Source organism: Hypomesus nipponensis, chromosome 6, assembly GCF_054491055.1.
Source record: "Hypomesus nipponensis isolate SF chromosome 6, ASM5449105v1, whole genome shotgun sequence".
Taxonomy (NCBI): domain Eukaryota; kingdom Metazoa; phylum Chordata; class Actinopteri; order Osmeriformes; family Osmeridae; genus Hypomesus; species Hypomesus nipponensis.
In genome coordinates this window covers 8,270,347-8,291,346 of record NC_140366.1, presented here as the reverse complement: position 1 = coordinate 8,291,346, position 21,000 = coordinate 8,270,347, and the positions used below count along the sequence as shown (strand labels likewise).

Below are 21,000 nucleotides of genomic sequence, written 5' to 3'. Positions count from 1 at the left end.
ATACTGGGAGGCGATGTGCTGATTTATGGATCGACGTACTGCTAATACATTCAATTGGAATGGAGCCTTATCCAAAAAGATAAGATTAAAAGATTAAAAGAATGAGCAACTCCAAGTAAAAGGATGTTGTCCTTGATCTTTTATTTGGGTCCTGATCATTCTCCCTCTACCTGACCCGTGTGACTCAGCGATGACCTTTGTTTTGGTCTCAGATTGAGGAGCTTGCAAGCACCCTGTCCTTCAGTTCTCGCCACTCTTCCCTTGACTCATTGGCCAGCCTGGACTCACGCTCCAACAGCCCCGCCCTCGGCAGCCCCACCCCCAGCAGCCCCACTCCTCGGGGGCGGGTATCGCCCCTCCATGCCCGCTTCCGTGTCTCAGCCAAGAAGGCCCTGTTGATGTGGGTCAGGGACCAGTGTCAACGGTGGGTTCCTCGTGCCAACGGTTAGCTTTCACAGAGCACGACACACAGCTTCGTTTGAGGACGTTTAAAAAAAGAAAATCTTGCTTTCTTCCCTGCTTTCCATCGCTCCCTCTCTCTCTTTTTCTTCCTTTCCCTCCATCCCCCTTTTTCTCTCATCCTTTCTTCCTCCCTTCCCTTCTTCCTTCCTTTCCTCCCCTCCTCAGGGCTAACTGCCCCCTCAGCGTGAAGGACTTCAAGTCCAGCTGGCGTAGCGGCGTGGCCTTCCTGGCCATCCTGTGCTCCATACGCCCCGAGCTGGTGGAGCTGGAGCTGGTGGACCTGGCCCGGGCCCAGACCAGAAGCAACCTGCAGAACCTGGAGGAGGCCTTCCGCCTGGCCGAGCAGCAGCTCCGCATCCCGCGCCTGCTGGAGCCTGAGGGTGGGGGCAGAGGCCAGGGGTCGTGTTTAACAACTGGACCCCTCTGTCTGGGTTCTGCTTTAGGCGCTTCAGTTGTGTTGTTGTGGGTTTATTGGCCTCATTGAGATATAAGGCGATGCTGGGCTGTGCACCTGCTTGTTCCATGTTTTTTGACAACAAACATGATTTACGGGAGTTATGTTACTGGAGATGTAAGGTTAAGGTAGCTTATTATGAAAATATGGCTTGTCATGAAAGGAAGGACAAGAGGAAAGGCCTATGTAAAGGTGTGCACTCCCCCTTCTCCGTCCCAACAGATGTGGATGTGGAAAACCCCGACGACAAGTCCATCATGACCTACGTGGCCCAGTTCCTCCAATACTCCAATGACTGCCCCATGCCCGATGACGATCTGCAGGTCTGCGCCCCCCCCCCCCACCCACCACCACCAACTTCTTCCCTCCTCTGTTCCTCCCCTTCCACCTCCTCCACTTTTCACTCATGCCCCTCCCTCCTTGTCTTCCTTCCATGCTTCCTTCTCCTCAACCTTCCCCCCCCCCCCCCCGTTGGGGCCCGGGGGTTCAGCTGTTCACCGTGGCCCTGCCCACCTGTCTCTCTCCCGTCAACCTGCCCTCTCACTTCACCCCGGCCATAGCTGTCTCTCCTCTCTACCAGGTATACTCTGCCTGCCTGCTTGCCTGCATGGCCTTCCCCAAGGTCTCACGAAGGCCTGACGCAAAAACCTTCTTCCCCATTGGCATGCTACATTTAACACCAGCACAGCACAACACACAACACAACACACTGTGGAGAACATTGTGTCCCAGGCTATTTCTGTAGCTCATCTGGGGTTGTCATGTGGTCCAGGAGGAGTTTTGTAAGGTAAAAAGGATCCTAATATGCTTCCTTCCTGCTTCCTTCTATCCTGCCCCTACATATCAAAGATTGACTCTCCTAATAGTTAGCAGAAGGGCTGTTTTTTCTAATGTCTGGTTATAACATGACCCCAGGCCTCACCCAATCAAAGGGCCCGAGAAGTGACCAGCTGGCTCCAGCGAGCCTATCAGGAGCTGCTAGAGGTGTGGGCAGCCACGGAGAAGGCGAGCTACGCAGACAGGCATCAGGTAAGAACTACATCAACCAAAGCCTCGTGTGTGAAACGCCTAACAAATCATTCAGGCTGCTTTCATTCAGGCAGGCTTCTTTGTATTCATCCATTTCATTTTGCGTGTTTCCCAATGTGACATTGGGTAAAAGCTTCTGCTAAATACACAGGGGGATCTGAACCGGGTACATCTTGATGAGCAGTCTAATGCTCAGCCCCTGAGCCACACACAAACCCCCCTCTATCCTTTTTCTGATGCTGACCATACGAGTGATGTGTGCAGCATGTTTACACTGTGTGTCCTCCTGCGCTCCAGGCGTTCCAAGGCTTCGTCTCCTCCTTCAGCGAGCAGAGGCGTCCCGTGGTGCCCCTGCTCGGGGCCATGAGACGGTGCCCCGAGCCCAGCCAGGAGCAGCGGGCCCTGAGGGCTGCCTGGGACCGCCTGGAGGGCAAGGTACCAGACACCCTGGGACTCCAGTTCTGTGTGCATGTCTGGATGTCGAGGCCTGGATCTACTCTTCTAAAGCTCCTTTTTTTGTTTGTGTGTCACTGTGTGTCTGTCGGTGTGTGTGTGTTTCTGTCTGTGTGTTTGTGTCTGTGTGTGTCGGTGGGTGTGTGTCGGTGTGTGTCTGTCGGTGTATGTGTGCATGTCTGTCTGTGTGTATGTGTGTGTGTGTGTTGGTGTGTGTGTGGTCTCCTGCCTTCTGCAGCTGTGTCAGTGGAAGGCAGAGTTGGACACGTATTTGCCAGCCCCACTGGACTCTGTGGGGGTGTGGCTTCAGCGGGTGGAGGCGGTGCTAATGGAGGAGGGAGGGGCAGCTCATGACCATGCCCACGCAGCCAGAGAAGCCAGAGCCAAACAGGAAAAGCTCAAGGTGTGCTTTTCCAGATAGCTCTTTTTCCCCTTCATCTTCTTGTCTCACCAAGCTTTCCCATTGAGGGTACATGTGGTTCTTAGAAAGTTCACAGAACCGATGCACATATTGTCTTACAAGTATAGTACAATCAGTTCCTCAATTTCTCACATTTCTTGGTGTCGAATGTCAAGTTGGTGTACAGTATAATGTTGCCTACATGACTGGATCTTACCAGGATCTGGTTTCCTGTTTCGTCCCCTTGTTTAGACGTCGATACAGGAGATGAGTCACCACCTCAACACCCTTCACATGTTCCGCAACGCTGACTCAGAGAGCGGCGGCGTCATCGTGCCCGTGGAGAAGCTGGAAGAGATCAAAAGACGGTCAGGAGAGAGGGGAGGAACACCGCCCCTTTGATGATACTCCCTGAGTGGGCAGGGAATGGAAGGGAAATCCCTAGTGTAAACAATGCTGTATACTGTACTACTAAAGTAGAGTAAGAGAGAGGGATTTACCAAATGTTTAGCCAGTATATTAGATTTATGCTTTATGTCATTTAGATTTTTTTTTACCTTGTTTTATTTGCATTACTGTTAATATGTCACCAGACTCTACCATTTTTGGTTCATACCTAACCAAACCCCATTGTAAAGATAAAAGTATTAAATGACTAGCCAATATGACATATGTAACCCAAAATGACTTCAAATGATTTGAGCTGTAACTACCAAGTCAACAACGTTATCATGGAGGTCTGACATATCAAACAATCTCTGATGCAGTTTCACCAACGCACGTGTTACGGCAAAGTACCATGGGATCAAACTGGAGTACCAGGAACGCCGGCACACCGTTCTGGATCTGCTGGAACAGATCAACGCCAAGCTGTGCTCCTGGAAAGGTTCCTACACTTCCCATGAGGCCTTGCAGCAGCTCCTGCAAGACTGGCACGTGAGTATCTACTCCTCATTACACTCCTCACAAGCAGTCACAAGTGAACCCATCACAGTTCAGAGAGCCTTAGTTCCCGAAAAAGTCACGAGGCATATATGTTAGCACCCTTTCAACGTTACCCCATTTTATAGTCTTCTACGAAAGAGAATGTGATGATATCGCCTTTTGATACATTTCGTCAGGAAACGGTGGATCGCCAAGGGCTGGTCTCCCATCTGACGGACGCCCTCCTCCAGATGCAGCAAACCGCCACGGCCTACACCAGCAAGGCAGCCCTAGGTACCCTCCTCGTCTGTGTGTTTGTACCGAGGAAGGCGTCCGTGGCACCAGGGTTCACAAATGACCTTTGACCTTCTGCGCCGTCCAGGTGAGGACGCTCAGCTGGTCGGCCGCCAGGTGCAGGAAGCCGAGAGTGAGACGGCCTCCACAGTGGAGGCCGTGGCGGCTGTCAGGGGGTCTATGGAACGTGCGCTGGCGGCCTGGGAGGCCTACAGCAGACGGCTTCCTTCCCTGCAGGCGTGGCTGGCACAGGAGGCTCAGTCACATCCAGAACCCGCTGGTACAGAGGTAGCCTGCCTTACTTATACTTTCATAGAGCACTAGTTCACTCCGAGTTGATTCTTTTTTTGTTAGAGGTCAAGATTCAACCACCCAAAATGTGTGGTTGCCCACTTGATTGATTAGTTCCAATTGATTACTCATTGGAACAAAGTTCCTTTTGAAATTTGACTCTCTATCTGAAATGAGCTAGGTATTTCCCTGTGAACAGCTGTGACTGTTCTGTCACTTTTTTCAGTTGTATTAGTCATCAGTACAATGCTGTGTTCAGAATTGAAACTGGGAACATTTTGGGATAGCACTTTTGCCTGACAAAAGAAAACAAACAATTTGTCGGTGAACGTCCAGGGAAGGACCCAGCATATGTCAGAGTGGAGTGGCCGGCAGGCTCACCTGAATGAGGTGGGCAACTTCCTCATCGAGGTGACGGACTCGACCACCAGCCGTGCCATCTCAGAGCAGCTCAGTCGGATCAACATGCAGTGGGCCGACTACGTTAAGAGGACTATGTTTGTGAGTTCCAGTGACTGCTAAATTATTCACTCCTGCTCATGTGTACTGTTTTTTTAGTTTGTATTAAAGTATTGTCTGGCTTTTGCCTGGTCATGTCAGCATTACAGGAAGGATTTCATAAAATTGTATAAATTAGTAGAAACTGAATTTAACCATTAATATCCTAGTGGATAAAGGACAAAGTTGATAAGGCTCATAAACCAAAATATGTAGCTAGCAGACTGCAGCAGAATGGACTCTGGATAGTCCATGCTGCATACAGTAAAGTACAGTCCATGTTCACCAGTCCTTGCCTTAGTAGTGACTGTGTTGGTTGATGTGGTTCCCAGGAGGCGTGCAGCCAGCCCAGCGTGGGCCCCCGGAGTGCCCAGGCGGTTCAGGCCCTGGCCCAGGAGGCAGGCTGGCTCCTCAGGGAACCCCTGGAGGTGGCATCTGGCCCTCTGAAGGCCTACAGGAAGAGACTGCAGGTAGACAGAGACAGGCGGATGGATGGAGGCAGAGGGTGATAGATGGGCAGTTGGATGGATGATTGGATGGATTTCCCGATGTCTGTTTCTCTGTCCTTCAGCCACTGAGTAAGAAGATCATGGAGGTGGATCTGTCGTCCCTCGGCCCCTCAGCAGAGTGTCCTGAGGGGGCCGTGGAGGAGCTCCGACACACCCTGCCTGAGGTAGGCTCCGAAACCAACACGACCGCTCACAAGCTACGCTCCTCTGCACACCAAACATCCAACGTTTCCCTTGAATTTAAGATATGAAGCCGTCTTCATGGATTTGAAAGGAAATAAAACTGCTTCCCCCCCTACACACACACATACACTCTTCCCCCTTGCCTCCCCCCGCTGCTGTGCTCTCACTGGACAGCTGTGGCAGACGTTGGCCAAAGCGGAGCGGACGTGCGCAGAGCTGCAGCGAGCCACGTCCATGCTGGAGGGCCGTGTGGCCGAGCTGGTGCACTGGGGCACTGAGGCCAGCGAAGGCTACCTCCACCTCAAGGAGAGGGAGCGCAGGGGACACCCCTCCCTGGAGCCCAGGGCCAAGGTTAGACTCTTGTCTGCTCTTAAATGAGATAGCTACAATGATATGGCAGCATGTTGTTGAATTAATTTATTTGTGTAGCAGCAACAGGAAACACAATACTGCTACTATTGGAACACTAACCTGATCTGTTGGTGTAAATCTGCCACAAAAACATCAACAGCAAAAAGACAAATACAAGACTAATGTACATGAATAAGTGAAAGTTTTGGATGCACACGTTGAATCGAATATGTTACATTTACATTTATGCATTTAGCAGACGCTTTTATCCAAAGCAAATTCCAAGAGAGAGCTTTACAAAAGAGCATAGTTCACTGATCATAACAACGAGGTAGTCCCAAACATTGCAAGCAGCCAAAACAAGCATGCGTTGTGAAAAACTAAACAAGTGCCAAGGGAAGACCCATGAGAGCAGGCAGTTATACAAGTTACAATATAAAACAACATGAACCCCAAAACAGCTTACAGTTACTACAGCATCGTTGCGTGGCTGTCTCTCTCTCTCCCAAGGTGTTGATATCCCGAGGCCTGCAGCTGGAGGGCCAGTTGGTGACCGAGGCCCAGGACCTGCAGAACAAGGTGACCTGGGCCCAGAGGAGCTCCCCCCTGCAGCACCTCAGCGGGGTCACCATGCAGGACAGGGTCACGGAGGCCGTCGCTCAGTCCCAGGTTCATATCCTACAACACTGCTGGTGATGTCATCAGACCCCACCCTGTTGTCAAGTCCATGTCTGGCCCTTTTTGTAGGATGATTCCGGAATCTTTGGTGAAAGACTAACACCTCGTGGCATTTGGGGATGTGAGACTAAATATACTCTTGAATTTAGAACATGAACCTGTTTTATCATTTTTGGGGAGGTCTGATAGTGGACTATCCCTTTAAAGGTTCTGATAATCGTAGCCCATTTTCTTTCCTTTTACAAGCTGCTTCAAAAGGTCTTTGTTGTAAGATTTGTGTGCCTAGCCTTGAATTCAACACCTGTTCATTGTTCAGTGATTTGAACACGTTTTCTTTGTGATTTTGGACAAAGTCACTGACACGTGCGTTTGGTTACCTAGGAAATCGTGGAGATGCTCAGTTCTCTGAGTTCGAGGCCAGCTTTGGAATCCGTCGCCGACCAACCGCCGGCCAAAGTAGTTGTTCGGTCACCAACACAGACCGAGTCTCAAAATGGAGTTTCTGGTGTGGGTGCAGTCAGAAGTGGACAACACAGTCAGAGTGGACCAGCATCCCAAGTGTTTCCTCCAACTCAACCTCCCTCCTCGCAATCTCCACCTGGGACGATGACAGGGCCACGGCGACCTCCACCCGACGACACCTTCGACAGAGACACGGCCACTCAGAACGCCTCAGTCAAGACCCCAGTAGAACCTCAAGCGCAGTGCCATCCGGGACAACCCCAAGCAGAGCCTGCAGCTCAGCGCTTATCCCTTCTCCCACCACTAACCAAATCCCATGGCCAACCTCTGCCCCTAAGTCAAAGCCAGCAGCCGACACAATCCCAAAACAAACCTCTCCCCCAAACTACAACTGGACCAAACACACAGGTCCAAACATCAAGCCCTACTCTACCTAAAATCAGGTTGAATCCATTTATGAGGACATCCGAGAGCTTATCCACCTCACTAGCCCAACCCCAGGCTGAAACACCACCCAAACAAACTCCTAAAGTCAGAGTTAGAGGCCAAACCAAATCAAGCCCTCACCAGTGTGGCAGCCAAGCTGCTCCACACCCACCTGTCATGATCAACGGTGAGGTTCACTCAAAAGCCCAAGCCATGGCAAAGAGTCGGCTGGAGAAGGCCAAGTTTGTCCTGCAAGAGCACATCCAGCAAGCCATTATTCTCTTCAGTGACAGAGAGATTTCTGAATGGCAAGCCAAACGAAAACAGGTAAAAACTAACAGCAACTTGACGTTGGTATGTTTGATTTTCTGTTTTTGTGTCTTAGTTTTTTCTTGTCAAATATTGGTTGATTCCCAGGCCTTGAAACCTTTTGTGCTCAGTAATGTCAACTAGCCTTTGCCCACAGTTTTCAGCTGCACCGCCAACAGCTAGCATTTCAAGAATGGTCTTGCTATGATTGATCATTTCTTGATTCTGTGCTGGATGGACATTGCTCGTTTTGATCACTGGTTAACTTAGTTATTAGTCCTCAAGCCTTTCACATCCCAGTGACCAAAACGATGAACCCATCCTCAAAACGTGTCATGTTGGGTTGCTGCTGTTTGTGCGTGGCTGCCGCATGTTGTCATGTCCTCGCACGGTCTCTTGCCTCCAGAGGGCCTTGGGGACTTTGCGGCCCGCCGTCCTGGAGGAGTTTCTGGGGGCGGTGGAGGGCCTGGGGGCCTTCTACTGCGGGGTCCAGCTCCGGGACCTGGAGCTGCTGTCGCGCTCAGTTAGGAGCCAGTGGGAGGTAGGAGCCTTCTGTCTAGAATCCAACCAAGGACTGATGTATGACGTTGGGTTGGGACTTATTCTAATAGCCTACTCTTAACTTCCTGAATCGTGGGATTGATGTATATTATTTTATATGTCATTGTTATGGGATTTGAGTACATGAACATAACATCATTGTTATTGAAAACATTACACACACTTATGTTGATCATAAAGACATAACGACGTATGTTTAGAATGTTAGTACTTGTTAACAGGGCCTATATGCAAATACATGCCTTAATGATGCTTTAAAATGCCAATGATCACTTGTTAAATGGCAATATTACTGATTTAATTCTTACCTATCAAGAGCTATTAATTCTTCAGTGAGAAATGTCTTAGAACGAGGCAGAACAGTGATGAATGATTGGTTTAGACAAATTTGATTTCACTGAGATGACTGGTTCCCCCATGACAATTCCACTGCATGTCCTGCCAATGGCGTGTCGTTCTGCATGCATCATACGTGAACCTCATCTAATTACTAACAGTTGATGTGTTGTGATGTTCAACTAGGATGTTCTTTCGCAAATGGCCGCCTTTTTACCCCTCTTGTGGTCTGAGATCCGAGGAGGACCGCCGCTTAACCCTGTCATTATGGGATGTGAGATGCATGCTAACAGAGATGCCCCTCACCCTGAACATGTGCCCATTCAACAGGTACCTCAACGCCTCCTAAAACCATGTCAAAGCTGAGATGACCGACAGCATGTTTTCATGAAAAGTGCCTAATCTAGCCTGTACCGTATAATGTGCAGTAGATCCTTTAAACCAGAAGAGGTCAGACGTGTGCCTTAGAAGTTGATGGTAAACGACTGAAACAGGTTTTCAATCCATCCGGTCCTTTGTGGTTAATCACTGATCTAACAAGATTGTGTTAGGTTTGCAAAGTCGGTTCTGGCATTGCGTGGATCCCTGTTTCATTCACATGACTTTTCGCGATTCGTCCTTTGAAATAAACGGCTCCACATTCGGACGTGACACTGCCTCAGAGTTCTACAGGTTGACTGTGGGTCACTGTGGTTCCAGGCCTGCATCCCTACTGAGGGAGAGGAGCGCGTGGAGGGCCTCAAGGGGCTGTGTGAGACCCTGTCCCCGGGGAGCGGGCCCCACACTGCTACGGCCCAGCTCAGAGAGTCTGGAGCCAGGCTGCAGAGCGGGCCTCAACCACAGCAGCGACACGCGGGGAGCAGCACTCCGGCACTCCCTCAGGACAGGTGAGGTATTGCGTGAGACGAGGGCTTGGGTGGAAGAACAGGACTCTTTGGGATGAAACGGGTTGGTGTCCTGGCTAGGACTGTTCTGCGAAAATAGACACCAGTGCTACAATGTCAGCCACATTCTTCTGTATTTAATTCAATTAAATCATGAAAATTACATTTAGTTGATGTGGTTGCTCTATTTTCGTATTTCTTTAACTAGTGCTGCAGTGAGCTGGGTGCATCTTAAACGTAAAGGGATGGATTCAGACACCCTCGAGATACACGTTGTCCCATAAGGCTGTGTAGTGCAGTAATCCAAGAGGTTGTTCCAGACTCACCCCCTGGTGTTGCTTGTGTTGGCTCAGTAGGGGGCGGGAGCTGGGAGGCCACGCCCCGCTGAGGAAGCCTGGCCCTCAGGCTGGCCCACAGCAGCCAAGCCAAGACCGTCCACAACCACAAACCAGGGCTCTGCTTGGAACTCAGCAGAGGCTGGAGCTCCCACTGAAGGCTGGAAGCAGCCCAGCTCCGGAACACCCACGACAAGCCCAGAACAGGTCTCTGAAGGACAGCCAATGGCAAGCCCTGGAGCGCTCTGGACAAACTCAAGACCGCCCGGTGAAAGTCCAGAGCCACCTTGTGCTGTCCCAGACATGCAGCCAGGGAGGCCCGGCTCACCCTCAGGTACTGTGAGAGGGGACTGCCACGGTCACACTGCAGCCTTCCTTCACAACAGGTGTGCTCAGTGGGGCTCACCTGGCTCTCTGGCTGGGTAGGGTTACCGCTGAGTAGCTAGAACAGCTGACAAGAACCAAACAGATAAACTGCTCAGCATAACTGAATGTGTTTTGGTTACATCTGGCTATAGATGATCAACAATTTGACACGTGTTGAACTGACGTTAAACCAAACCAATTTTTTATCTAAAAAAAGGGAAATGTAAATGACAATGTCCACTTGCTAGTTATAAACTTGGCAACTCTAATGAACACACTGTTTATTTGCATATATATATGCACATATATATATATATAAATATATAAGCATATATTTATATATACCAAGCATGCCTTTTGAACTTTTTTGTTCACATCCACTTTAAACTGGCCTTTGGTCTTTCTCTAAGCCTCCTTTGTCAGAAACAAACCCAGCCACATGATTGGCTGCCTATGCCTTTCTTAAGCTCCATCACCAGCTGTAGGAGGTAATCCTCGTTAATGGGATAGGACAACGGCCAGAGTCACTGTTCAGCTCTGCGCCCTTCCCTGACTCGCTGTCTGTTGCCATGCGTCTCTTTTGTCGCTCAGGCGATCGTCAGGGGAGACACCGTGCAGAGCCAGCAGGCCCCCGAGCGGACTGTCATCCAGTTGGCCCCCTCCGCACAGGAAGAGGGGTCGTCGGATCAGGAAGTCCTGGAAAGGTATGAGGGGAGGCGTGGATTGCATCTGCTGTTGATGCATGCAGTCAATAGAATCGTTTTTCAAGTTGTTTATGCTGACCTTTATATGAGATGGTATGAATAATGTTGGACGGGAGGATTTTAGAAACAGTTTTTGGAAAAAGATAATGAACCCTTTAGTGACAAATGTTTCATACATGATGTACTGTAATAAATAATGTTTACTTTGTGTCAGTGCTTTGCTGTGTTTAACTATTTTTGTCTCTCTTTGGAAAGTATGTACGTATGTGTTGATGGTGAATGATTACTAAGGGGACCGTATGAAGATGGATGCCTTGATTTATAAGTTCAAATTATTGTATTTGTACACGTATAATGAGTAGTGGTTGACACTTCTCACAGTTGACATGGAATGCAACCACATTAACAAAATCCAGTGACCTCACAACAATTAACCAACATTCTCCTGAGGTTCGGGATGAAAGTTTTAAACGTGTTTGCATTTTCCATAATCAAATATTGTAAAGCAAAGAAAAGTCACAATATTGTTTTCTTACTTGTGATAGTTATGCATCTATAACTTATTAAACCAATGAGAATGACACAGTTGTTCCTGAGGTGGTTCCCATTTGTGACATCATTAGGAAAGGCCAACCGGACAAAATCAATATATATTCGAACATTCTCCAACAATCTTTGGTCTCTCAGATACCAGACGTCACGGTGGGCCTTCCAGTCCCAGCTGCAGAGGAACAGGCAGTGCCTGGAAGCAGCCCTTCTCCCAGAGCCCGTCACAGTCCCTGTGTTGCGAGGGCTCATCAGAGAGCTGCAGGTCGGTCTCCACGCCCTCTCCCTCCTGCCAAACCTGTCCAGTAATGTCAGCATTGTCATCAGAACAAGAGCAGTATTAGTATCCACTTACCCTTGCAGTCTCCTGACAAGTTTAACTTGTCCTAAAACATAATACAGTGTCACTAGATGGCAGTTCCTTTATAACTTGTTTGCTGTATATTTACATGGGTATTTATTTACAATTTTATGTAAAGTTTTCCCCAAAATACATGCTTGTCCTAATGCTTAGAAAACAAAATGTAGTTGACTTGGGTGTAAACTTGGGTGTCGACGTCCACCAGGTTATTTAGATCACTTTATCTCTCACAAAGATGACCTTTAATCACCAAGCAGGTTGAGATACTGACAGTTAGACAACAACAGTCTTCAAAAGGACATGGCTTAGAAGGAACCAATATCAAGTAAGCATAGCACATAGATCATAACTGAGGTTTTTTGGCATGTCACACATACTCCGCAATCCGATGGTTAACCGTGTGTTCCACACGTGTGCAATTTTGACGGTTCCTTTATAAAAAGGACATTTTATACCTTTACACCCGCACAAATGTACTTCAGTCGAACCTGTGACTGCAACCACGAAGCTCCACATGTGAACCGGTGTGTGTGTGTGTGTGTGGCAGGCTCTCAAACAGGACACGGAGGTGCTGTGGTTTGAGTTTGAGCTCCAGCACTCGCAGCACACCCAGTTGTTCCAGTCCTCCCGGGGCCTGCAGGAGGGCGGGGAAGCGGAGCGCGACAAGGCACCGCTCACTCGGCAGTGGAGGGGCCAACAGATCTGTCTGCAGACCAGGTGCGTTGCCTTTTCAGTTCAAATGTACTTTGAAGTCGGAGGAAGCGCTGATTTCCTTCAGCGGATTGACTGGCGGTAGTGGTGTGGACTGTCAGTCTGTTTGGGACATTTGTGTCGTGTTTCTACGTTCCCTTTTTAGTCCAAGCATCATTTTCTTTGTGTCGGTATGCGCACCACTGAAATATACAGCCAACAAATGTTGACCTGTCACACTATTTACAGTACCGCAAAAAGTGCTTGTGTTGAAGAGCTAATGTATTATAGTGTAACAATGTGTACTGTACACCTCTGCTCTTGAAATGCACAACCACCAACGGAATGACAGTAGGCAGTTTGTTGATATGATACTGCATGGAATGATGGTAATAGTTTATGTGTGTGCATCACTCACACAGAATGGCCTCACTGGACACCACGGTGGACCTCATGGAATCGGCAGACTCCGAGATCACTCTGATCTCAGATGAGCTGGATCGTATCACCAGCAAGCCTGTGGACATCTGTGGCTTCACAGTTACTGATCCCACGACTGTGGCTGACTTTGAGGTGTGCGACTTAGGGTAACGTTTGGAATGTTGCCACATAGGCTAGCATAACCGTGGAGTAGGGCATGCTACGTGCCAGCGACATTGGAATACCAAATGCTTCTGTGGTGTCGTGTGGGAAAACTGCACCACACCCCTGTTATCTTTATCACTCACCTTAAAGCGGGTGCATGAAACAATGGCACACACAAACAAGCGCACACACTCACTTACCCAGCGCACAAAGTTTCCAAAACTTGTTTTGTTGTTGCCATTGTTCAGTTTAGAAAGTGAATGAACCATCCCTTGTGACTTTCCTCAGGAGATCGATCAGAGGATCCAGACAGCACTTCGTAGCGTTTCCGGCCAAAGTTTTGTGGAGGAAGGGGAGGGTCCCAATCCCACCACCCCACCCCCCCTGTGCCACGCCCTGCGCAACTGTGGCCACCGTCTCAACCAGCTCAGGCAGCGGCTGAAGAGGGTGCAGTCGGCCGCGGGGGCGCTTGAGCGCCTCCTCGCCCCACTACGCGAGGCCGAGTCTGGGATCTCCTCGCTGCGAGCTCCCCCGGACTCCCAGGAGCAGGGTGAGGTCCAGGAGGCCCGCGCCAGGCTGGCGTCGGCCCAACCGAGGGTGCTGAAAGCGGGGCACGAGGCCCGGGGTGTGGACAGCCTGCTGAAGGCGGCGGGGATGACGCTGACCAAAGACGGCGTCGTGGTCACGTGCCAGGAGGCGGTGGCGTCGGTGTCACAGAGACTGGAGGAGGAGCAGGCGGACGGCGACACGTCGGGGAGCGAACCAGGACGGGGATCAGGCGGAGGGTCAGTCGCCCAAAAAGGTGGAGGACATAAACCAAAAGAGGAGCACGCCAGCCAAAGAAGAAAGGCTCCCCAGCAGGGGGATGAGCCGGAGGCACGGAGGAGGAGGGGGCAGGGAGAGGCGGACGCCCCAAGGGGGAAGGAACCGGAAAAGAGGGAGGGGGAGGAGAAGAAGCCTCCGGTCCAGAGGAGAATGGCCCTCGTGCGGATGCTGAGGGAGGTGCAGGCAGCCGTCGACCAGCAGGGGCTGAAGGAGCCCACCCTTCCTGCTGTCCAACACAGGTATGCATCCCAGCCCTCCTCATCCCCCCTGCCACCCTTCAAACACACACCACAAACTCCCCCTCCCTCCTCCCCTCCTGTCCGCAGGATGCGTGCGCTGGCAGACCTGGAACGTCGCCTGGACACGCAGCACTCGGAGCTGCGGGGACTCAGGGCGGCGTACGCCGACTCGACGCCGCCGGGAGCTGCCATGGAGGAGCTGGAGAGCTTGTGGGGAGAGACGCATCAAGCCGTCGCTGACAGGTAACGTGAGGGCAGTGGAGGGTGAGTCGTGGATTTACCGTGTGAGCTGTTGCCAATGCTCGATTCTTTGTTCGCTTGACACACGTTGTGCAGGAGAAGGTCATTGGGTGTTTGGCTGCACGTTTGCGTATTTGTGTGCGACCGTCCACGTTTGTGTGTGTGTGTGTGTGTGTGTGGGAAATATCTGTGTGCAGATATATCCAATCTTGATTGTTGTTTACTCTGCACAGGCTGGACGAGTGATTCTTGTTTACTCTGCACAGGCTGGACGAGTGATTCTTGTTTACTCTGCACAGACTGGACGAGTGATTCTTTTTTACTCTGCACAGGCTGGACGAGTGATTCTTGTTTACTCTGCACAGGCTGGACGAGTGATTCTTGTTTACTCTGCACAGACTGGACGAGTGATTCTTTTTTACTCTGCACAGGCTGGACGAGTGCCGGTGCCTCACGGAGCTGCTGAAGAGCTTCCAGAGCGTCCGCAGTGTCGTGAGCGGCGCTTTGCAGCGTGCCGAGCGCACCATCAGCCAGCAGGCCTCCTACCTGGGGAAGGACAACCTGCAGAGGCTCCTCACTAAGGTACGCGTCCCTGTTTTGACTGATTCATCTACAGCTGTATTGGTTTTGCTTTAGATACAGAGCGGAAAGTCATCATACATCAAGCAAATGAGGTGTGGTGAATCCACAGTCTGACCATAAACGTCTTCTGTAAAGTGTGTTTTGAATGTGCACCTGTTGACCACTATGTGTTCAGTGACTCGTGAGCAGTCTCCGTAGGGTAAACATGCATAATTGAGTCCCAACGTTAATGATCAAATCCCAGATTGATGAATGAGAATTTAAATTGTCAATGGAATTGTGCCACCGTGACTTTATGATATATTTACCCCAACCCTAGATGGCAGCACATACTTATTTTTCTGTCTTTCAGTCTTTCTCAATAAAAATTGACCTGCAATTCAGCTGCTTTGTTTGTTTTTTACACGCTTGTTTGTGCTTGTACCTTGTTGATGTTTCATGTCTAGGCTTTATGTTTCATGCGTGTGTTCAGGTGGATGCAGCTAAGGAGGAGCTGTGCGGACTTGGAGATGGGGTGGAGGAGATCCGGAGTGTCTGCAGACAGCTGCAGGCTCAGCTGCGGAAGGTTCCGGACTGTGCCGACGCCGCCTTCGAGAGTGAAGCAGACGCACTCATGGACCGCTGGCTGGATGTGAGTTCACCCCGGCCTCAACTTTCAGAAAAACCTCCAGCCTCTCTACTTCCAGACCCTCTACATGCAGAGCCTCGCCCTCCAGACTTTACTCCCTTTCAATCCCCAGATCTTCTACCCTCTTTGACTTGACTTTCTGACTCCAGAACTTCTACCCCTGACCTCCTACCCAAGACCTTCTACCTCTGACCTTCTATCCCCTGAGATTATTCCTCCAGACCCTCTACCCCATTCCCCAGACCTCTCTTGAATCAAATTTCTTCCATTTTATGTAAGGTCACAATGTAATAAAATAGTGCACATGGGATGCTATAAAGTTATTCGCATTTTTTTTGGTACCAATTGTAACACAAGCACCCTACTGCACATGAACTGGTTTGCTTGCAGGTGACTGAGAGAACGGACTCCCACCTCGACAGCCTGCGCGTGGGATTGGCTCTCTGGGAGGGCCTGGTCCAGCTGGGAGGGGAAGTGGAAAGCTGGACCAATAACAAGATGGCGGCCTTTGCTCAGTCACACCCCTTCCAGAGTGACGAGGAGGTCGCAGCCTTGCAGGTACGGCCCCCTGGCCACACTTAGCGTTGTTGTGTGAATTCTTAAGAAAGTACGCGGCCACTTGATTTAAGATCTCGGAAGATACCTAGGCATGGTATTGCACGTTGAGGCCAAAGAGACATATTCTAGTGTATTAGTGACTACTTTAATATATCCTTATGATGCTGTCAGGAGGAGCTCCGGGCCCAGGAGGAGAACTTGGAGCGCTTCCATCGCCGGGCGTCTGAGATCCAGGCTCTGCTGCAGAGCGAGGAGCCTCCTCTGGAACTCCAGGTTGGTGGTGTGGCGTGATGCACCCTTTTTACATGACAGGCCGTACCTTTACCGTGAGTAAAGCGAGACGGACGCCCTGCAAACTCTTTCCTTGTCCTTCTCGTCCAGGTTATCGAAACCCAAACGAGGAAGAAGATGGAGCAGGTGAAGGAGTTCTTCTCGGAGACCCTGGACATTTACAGGCAGCTGGTGGCCGCTAAGGGGCTGGTGTCTGCCAAGATGGCCGAATGTCAGTCTTCTGTCCAGACGATCCGGGACTCCCTCGACAACCTCAGTGCCTCGGATGCCTCCGAGTTATATGCACAGATCCAGGTAGGGGTTAGGAGACCTTAAACTAAGGCGAGAACTAGAGTATCTCCATCATACATTCATCATGGTGTTTCATCACCATCTTTCACAACATCTTTTCCCATCTGATGACGAATGTTCACTATAAACTCAAATGCAGTTTCACTATTTGCATATAGCAAGGTGGTAAATGACCTCTCTGAACAAAGTGGGGGTAAGTCCTACCGCGTTATCCGTCGTTTCTCTCCATGCAGGATCTGTCTGCCCGGCTGCAGGCGCAGGCGCAGCAGGCAGACGGCTTAATGGAGGAGCTGGGCCTCATGGCCTCCGTCACCAGCCCAGAGAGCCTGCAGGACCTGGCTGCACGCTGCATGCAGCTGCAGGAGAGCGTCGGCGCGGCGCGCCGCCTCGTGGCCGCCAAGTGCGAGCAGGCAGAGGAGGACATGGGGAGGCTGGAGAGGTACGGACACTCGCAGGCTCTGGTTTGGGGGAAAGGGGATTTCCAATGCCAAATCCACGCAATGTGCTAGTTTATTCTTTTATAATTTTAGTAGCTGTCACTGCTCACAATGCACACTTGGACTTTATCGGCATGCAGTTTATGCAGACTTTATGGGAATGTCATAAACCATACCAGTTTTTCAGTTTCATTGCGTTTTATGAAGGGTAGTGGAACTGGTTTACCCTGTTGCTGTGTCATACTGTATGTAGAATACACTCCCTAATCCCCCTGAATAGCTCTTGCAGTTCGTAAATCCTTGTCTCACAAAGGGCCCGTAGCTGCAACTCTGTATGTGTTTTATCATGATTGTTAACGTGCGTGTGTGTGTGTGTGTGTGGCAGTCTGCAGAAGGAGTGTGAGCATCTGGAAACATGGTTAAAGGCAGCAGAGCTGAAAGCAGAGCGAGCCAAGGATGTTTCCAGCCTGCAAAAGGAAGTTCTTCAAAACAGGTTAACTAGTTATTTTGCTTCACGACATCACGACCACCTCCAAATTCAATAAAAATGTCCACGTTGACAAATTTGCATTGACAAGACTCCCTTCCCTTGCAGCAAGCAAACAGAGGCTCTCGGTGAGCTGATTCAATTCTTACATGGGAGCACGCTCAATCAGTCCTCCATACTACAGCACAGTGTCAGGCTGCTGGAGCACTTCCACAGTCTCCAAACCAACACACTGCTGGATGAGGAGGACCAGCGACCTCTAGCTTCTGAGACCCAGGCCTTCCAGACCCTGGCTGAAAACACTGAGGCCTGGGTTACAGCTCTGCAACAACAAGCTGACTCTGTCGACACAGACGGTTCTGGCAGCCAAGACCAGCCAGAGCAGAGAGTACTTGCTATCCAGGTATGGGAGTCTTTCCTGGGGATTGTTCTAAACTCTACCAAGCGAATTGTCTTTTTTTGTAGAGATGGATTTAGGGACCCAGTAAGGGTTGAAGCAGTATGGAGTCTTTATAATGTCTGCTATAAAGTTGATTGTTTTTGATGCTTCATTTTACATAATTAATGTCTATAATGACTTAATAAGGTCATAAACATATCCCTTTTTCCACTGCTGGGCAGGCTATCCTGAATGTGACGACTGAAGGAGAGTCTCGTATGGAGGACCTTAGGCTTACAGGACACAAGCTGCTTGAAAGATGTGGCGTTAGTGAGGACCAGAAACTGGAAATACTGCAGACCATACGCAGCATCGAGGAGCTGTGGAGGTCCATGCAGCAGCCAGCAGAACAACATCACAGGTAAAGGACTACACCGGACCGATGTGGACTTAACTGTAATTTTCCAGCTAGAAGAAAGATATTTACTCATATTTGTCTATATACATTTTGTCTAACTATTGGGGCGAGGAAACTGAGCTTTTCTTCTTCAAATCCTGAATCCGTTTTGTATGCGTTGAAACGGTCATTCACAATTGCATGGCAAATTAATATCAAAACTTTCTTTCTTAAGAGTAGGTAATGGTTCTTGTCATTTTATTGATCAGACATCTAGTTCATTGGTTTGAATGAAGGTGTTCTAAGAAAAAATCATGTATGAACGAGGAGAAATTAACGCTAAGGAACTCTTCCATCCCCTACTTCCCTACTCAGGAAGCTTATTTCGCTCTGTTCTTAAGTGTGGTACTTCTTCTCTGAGGGGATTTCCCTGTCTCCGACTTGAAGCTTGTTGCTGGAAGCAGTGGTTCTCTCATTCTCTTTCCGCTCAGGGCAGGGATGGATGAGCTCACCTGAGCACCCTGGTGGTCGTTACGAAGGCCCACGTGATTCCTTCCATTAAGCATAGAATGTAATCTACCTGAGTTTGCAAGGCAAGGCGAATGGGATGGTACACCCTCACCTGAATATGCAATGGACAACGTAGGATTGTTAGGCTTTTCTCTCTCCAAACTCTTGCTTCTATCAGCCTCATTCTCCTTCTGTCCCACATAACTATCCGGTTGTGAGATGTCCTCATTTGAAGAAGGGTACGTGGTTGTCTGAGGGGGGAAGAATATCATGCTGGTTCGACGGGTCACAGTGCAGTCTCTCTGAGACGGTTCCAATACATCGTCATTCTGGCAACTGCGTTTTCTGGAACTTTTCCTAGCCTGAACAAGCAGGGAATCGTCGTTGTCTAAAGGAAAGGAAACATGGAGCCCTTGTTGTCCGGACTCACTCTGACCAAGAGTGCCTTCATTTTTGGATGATGCCACGGTGGTATAATGTCCATTTGCACCTAGAAATGTGCTAGTAATTGCATTTCCCTGGGGGCTGTGAGTTAGACCAACGTAATGGAAATCCGACTTCGCCTTCTGTGCATTGGACCCATCTGAATGGGCTTCACGCAGATCTCCATTGTTTGTTTGTTTGTTTTGGTGGTCTGGTTTCCCCTGCTGTACTCGCTGAGGAGACTGTCCACCTCTTTGCTTATCCTGCTCATTCTGAATATTCCTCATCAGCTCCTCCCCAGGTTTGGCACCTGTTTCCGTTTGTTTTGGTGGCTCGTTGGAAATGTCAAATATATGCCAGCTCTCTGGTGACGGCTCGGTGGGATTTGATGAAGTAGGCGTGTTTGACTCGATATCACTACGCTGCACATCTGTGTATCCAGAAAGCTTCTTCACCCTCGGGCTAGGTGGTAGAGGCACTTTGAATACATGTTCAGGCTTTTTACTCGAATCAGTCTGCTGCTTGGGGTGAGTAGAGATTTCATCAATGTCCCTGTTGAGGAGGTTGGAGTCAGTACTTTGATTGGGATACTTCTCCTTCCTTTTTTGTTCAGTAGGCAACTTAAACACGCCTCGGGTCCCTGGAAGCAAGTCAGTCTCTTTTCTGAACTCTGTAAACATTTCAAATACGGTCCATGAGTTTTGAGATTGCCCTGTCGTTTGGAGGGATTCCAGAGACACATCGATTCTTTTGGGTTCAGCACACCCCGGGCTCTTATCTGTCCTTTGCACTGGATTCCAAAAGAGTTCGTCACCATTTTCAATGTATCTTGAAGACAGTTTTGGTCTTTGATTTTGGGGCTGAGGGACTTTGAAGTTGGCCTGTGTGGTAGATACACCATGTTTGTCCAGATGAACCTCGAGCGCCAGTTCAGAGTCCAGTTTCAGTTTGAATTCCATTCTCGTCTTGGGACTCTGCTCATACGACGGGTTAAGAGCTTCAGCCTGGGGCTGAAAAGGAACCTGAAACTTAGAAGAACTAGAGTCAAATTCTTCTGAGCAATCTGTGTAGACCGAAGCAGGGAATATAAATTCATATTTTTTATGATCCTCCAGTTCTTTTACATTTGTGGAGTCACTTATGTCCAGCTCTGGGTATGGAAGGGGAGAGAGACTGTCTTCCCTCAGGTAATCCATCCATGAGTCAATATTGGGTATGTTTTCATGATTCTCACCATCCAGAAACAGAAAAGGAAAGCGGATGCGCATTCTGGTCAGGCTTTCAGCAGGATTTAATACGGTTGGGGCGGCAGACTTTGAGGTTTCCTTTCTAGAAGTATTACATGTAGATCTCTCTTGTGATTGGTCAGGTGCATCATTGCCTAGCTGCTGGGAATATCCAACGTTCTGATTGCAGCTGACACCAGGATTATTGCAATGACCACAAACAGAAACAGAATTTAGTTTCCTTGGTTGAGTCTCCTGGGCCCTCTCTAACTCTGGCCTGCATACTGTCAACAAACAAAATAATAAATAGGTGAAATTTAAATTAATTGATAAAGTTATAATGAATTACTTGAGCAAATGAGTTAACACATGAATTACATGTTTTTGGAAGGGATT

The 21,000-nt window shown here is 49.4% G+C and overlaps 1 protein-coding gene across 1 annotated transcript in view; it reads left to right on the top strand.

The window, feature by feature from the left end:
* Window positions 1–21,000, top strand: part of syne2a (spectrin repeat containing, nuclear envelope 2a) — a 77,037-nt gene that overhangs the window by 2,360 nt on the left and 53,677 nt on the right. The window contains exons 4-37 of the mRNA XM_084700232.1: window positions 213–424; window positions 628–842; window positions 1,139–1,239; window positions 1,407–1,496; window positions 1,832–1,945; window positions 2,243–2,380; window positions 2,637–2,801; window positions 3,051–3,166; window positions 3,566–3,734; window positions 3,920–4,016; window positions 4,105–4,304; window positions 4,656–4,808; window positions 5,138–5,275; window positions 5,377–5,478; window positions 5,672–5,848; window positions 6,359–6,517; window positions 6,908–7,741; window positions 9,320–9,507; window positions 9,861–10,173; window positions 10,797–10,909; window positions 11,597–11,720; window positions 12,364–12,533; window positions 12,929–13,079; window positions 13,380–14,155; window positions 14,243–14,398; window positions 14,827–14,977; window positions 15,450–15,608; window positions 15,996–16,163; window positions 16,335–16,436; window positions 16,545–16,748; window positions 16,979–17,184; window positions 17,568–17,675; window positions 17,778–18,205; window positions 18,256–18,469. Coding sequence (XP_084556358.1) covers window positions 213–424; window positions 628–842; window positions 1,139–1,239; window positions 1,407–1,496; window positions 1,832–1,945; window positions 2,243–2,380; window positions 2,637–2,801; window positions 3,051–3,166; window positions 3,566–3,734; window positions 3,920–4,016; window positions 4,105–4,304; window positions 4,656–4,808; window positions 5,138–5,275; window positions 5,377–5,478; window positions 5,672–5,848; window positions 6,359–6,517; window positions 6,908–7,741; window positions 9,320–9,507; window positions 9,861–10,173; window positions 10,797–10,909; window positions 11,597–11,720; window positions 12,364–12,533; window positions 12,929–13,079; window positions 13,380–14,155; window positions 14,243–14,398; window positions 14,827–14,977; window positions 15,450–15,608; window positions 15,996–16,163; window positions 16,335–16,436; window positions 16,545–16,748; window positions 16,979–17,184; window positions 17,568–17,675; window positions 17,778–18,205; window positions 18,256–18,469 — 6,911 coding nt within the window. The remainder of the gene's footprint in view (window positions 1–212; window positions 425–627; window positions 843–1,138; window positions 1,240–1,406; window positions 1,497–1,831; window positions 1,946–2,242; window positions 2,381–2,636; window positions 2,802–3,050; window positions 3,167–3,565; window positions 3,735–3,919; window positions 4,017–4,104; window positions 4,305–4,655; window positions 4,809–5,137; window positions 5,276–5,376; window positions 5,479–5,671; window positions 5,849–6,358; window positions 6,518–6,907; window positions 7,742–9,319; window positions 9,508–9,860; window positions 10,174–10,796; window positions 10,910–11,596; window positions 11,721–12,363; window positions 12,534–12,928; window positions 13,080–13,379; window positions 14,156–14,242; window positions 14,399–14,826; window positions 14,978–15,449; window positions 15,609–15,995; window positions 16,164–16,334; window positions 16,437–16,544; window positions 16,749–16,978; window positions 17,185–17,567; window positions 17,676–17,777; window positions 18,206–18,255; window positions 18,470–21,000) is intronic.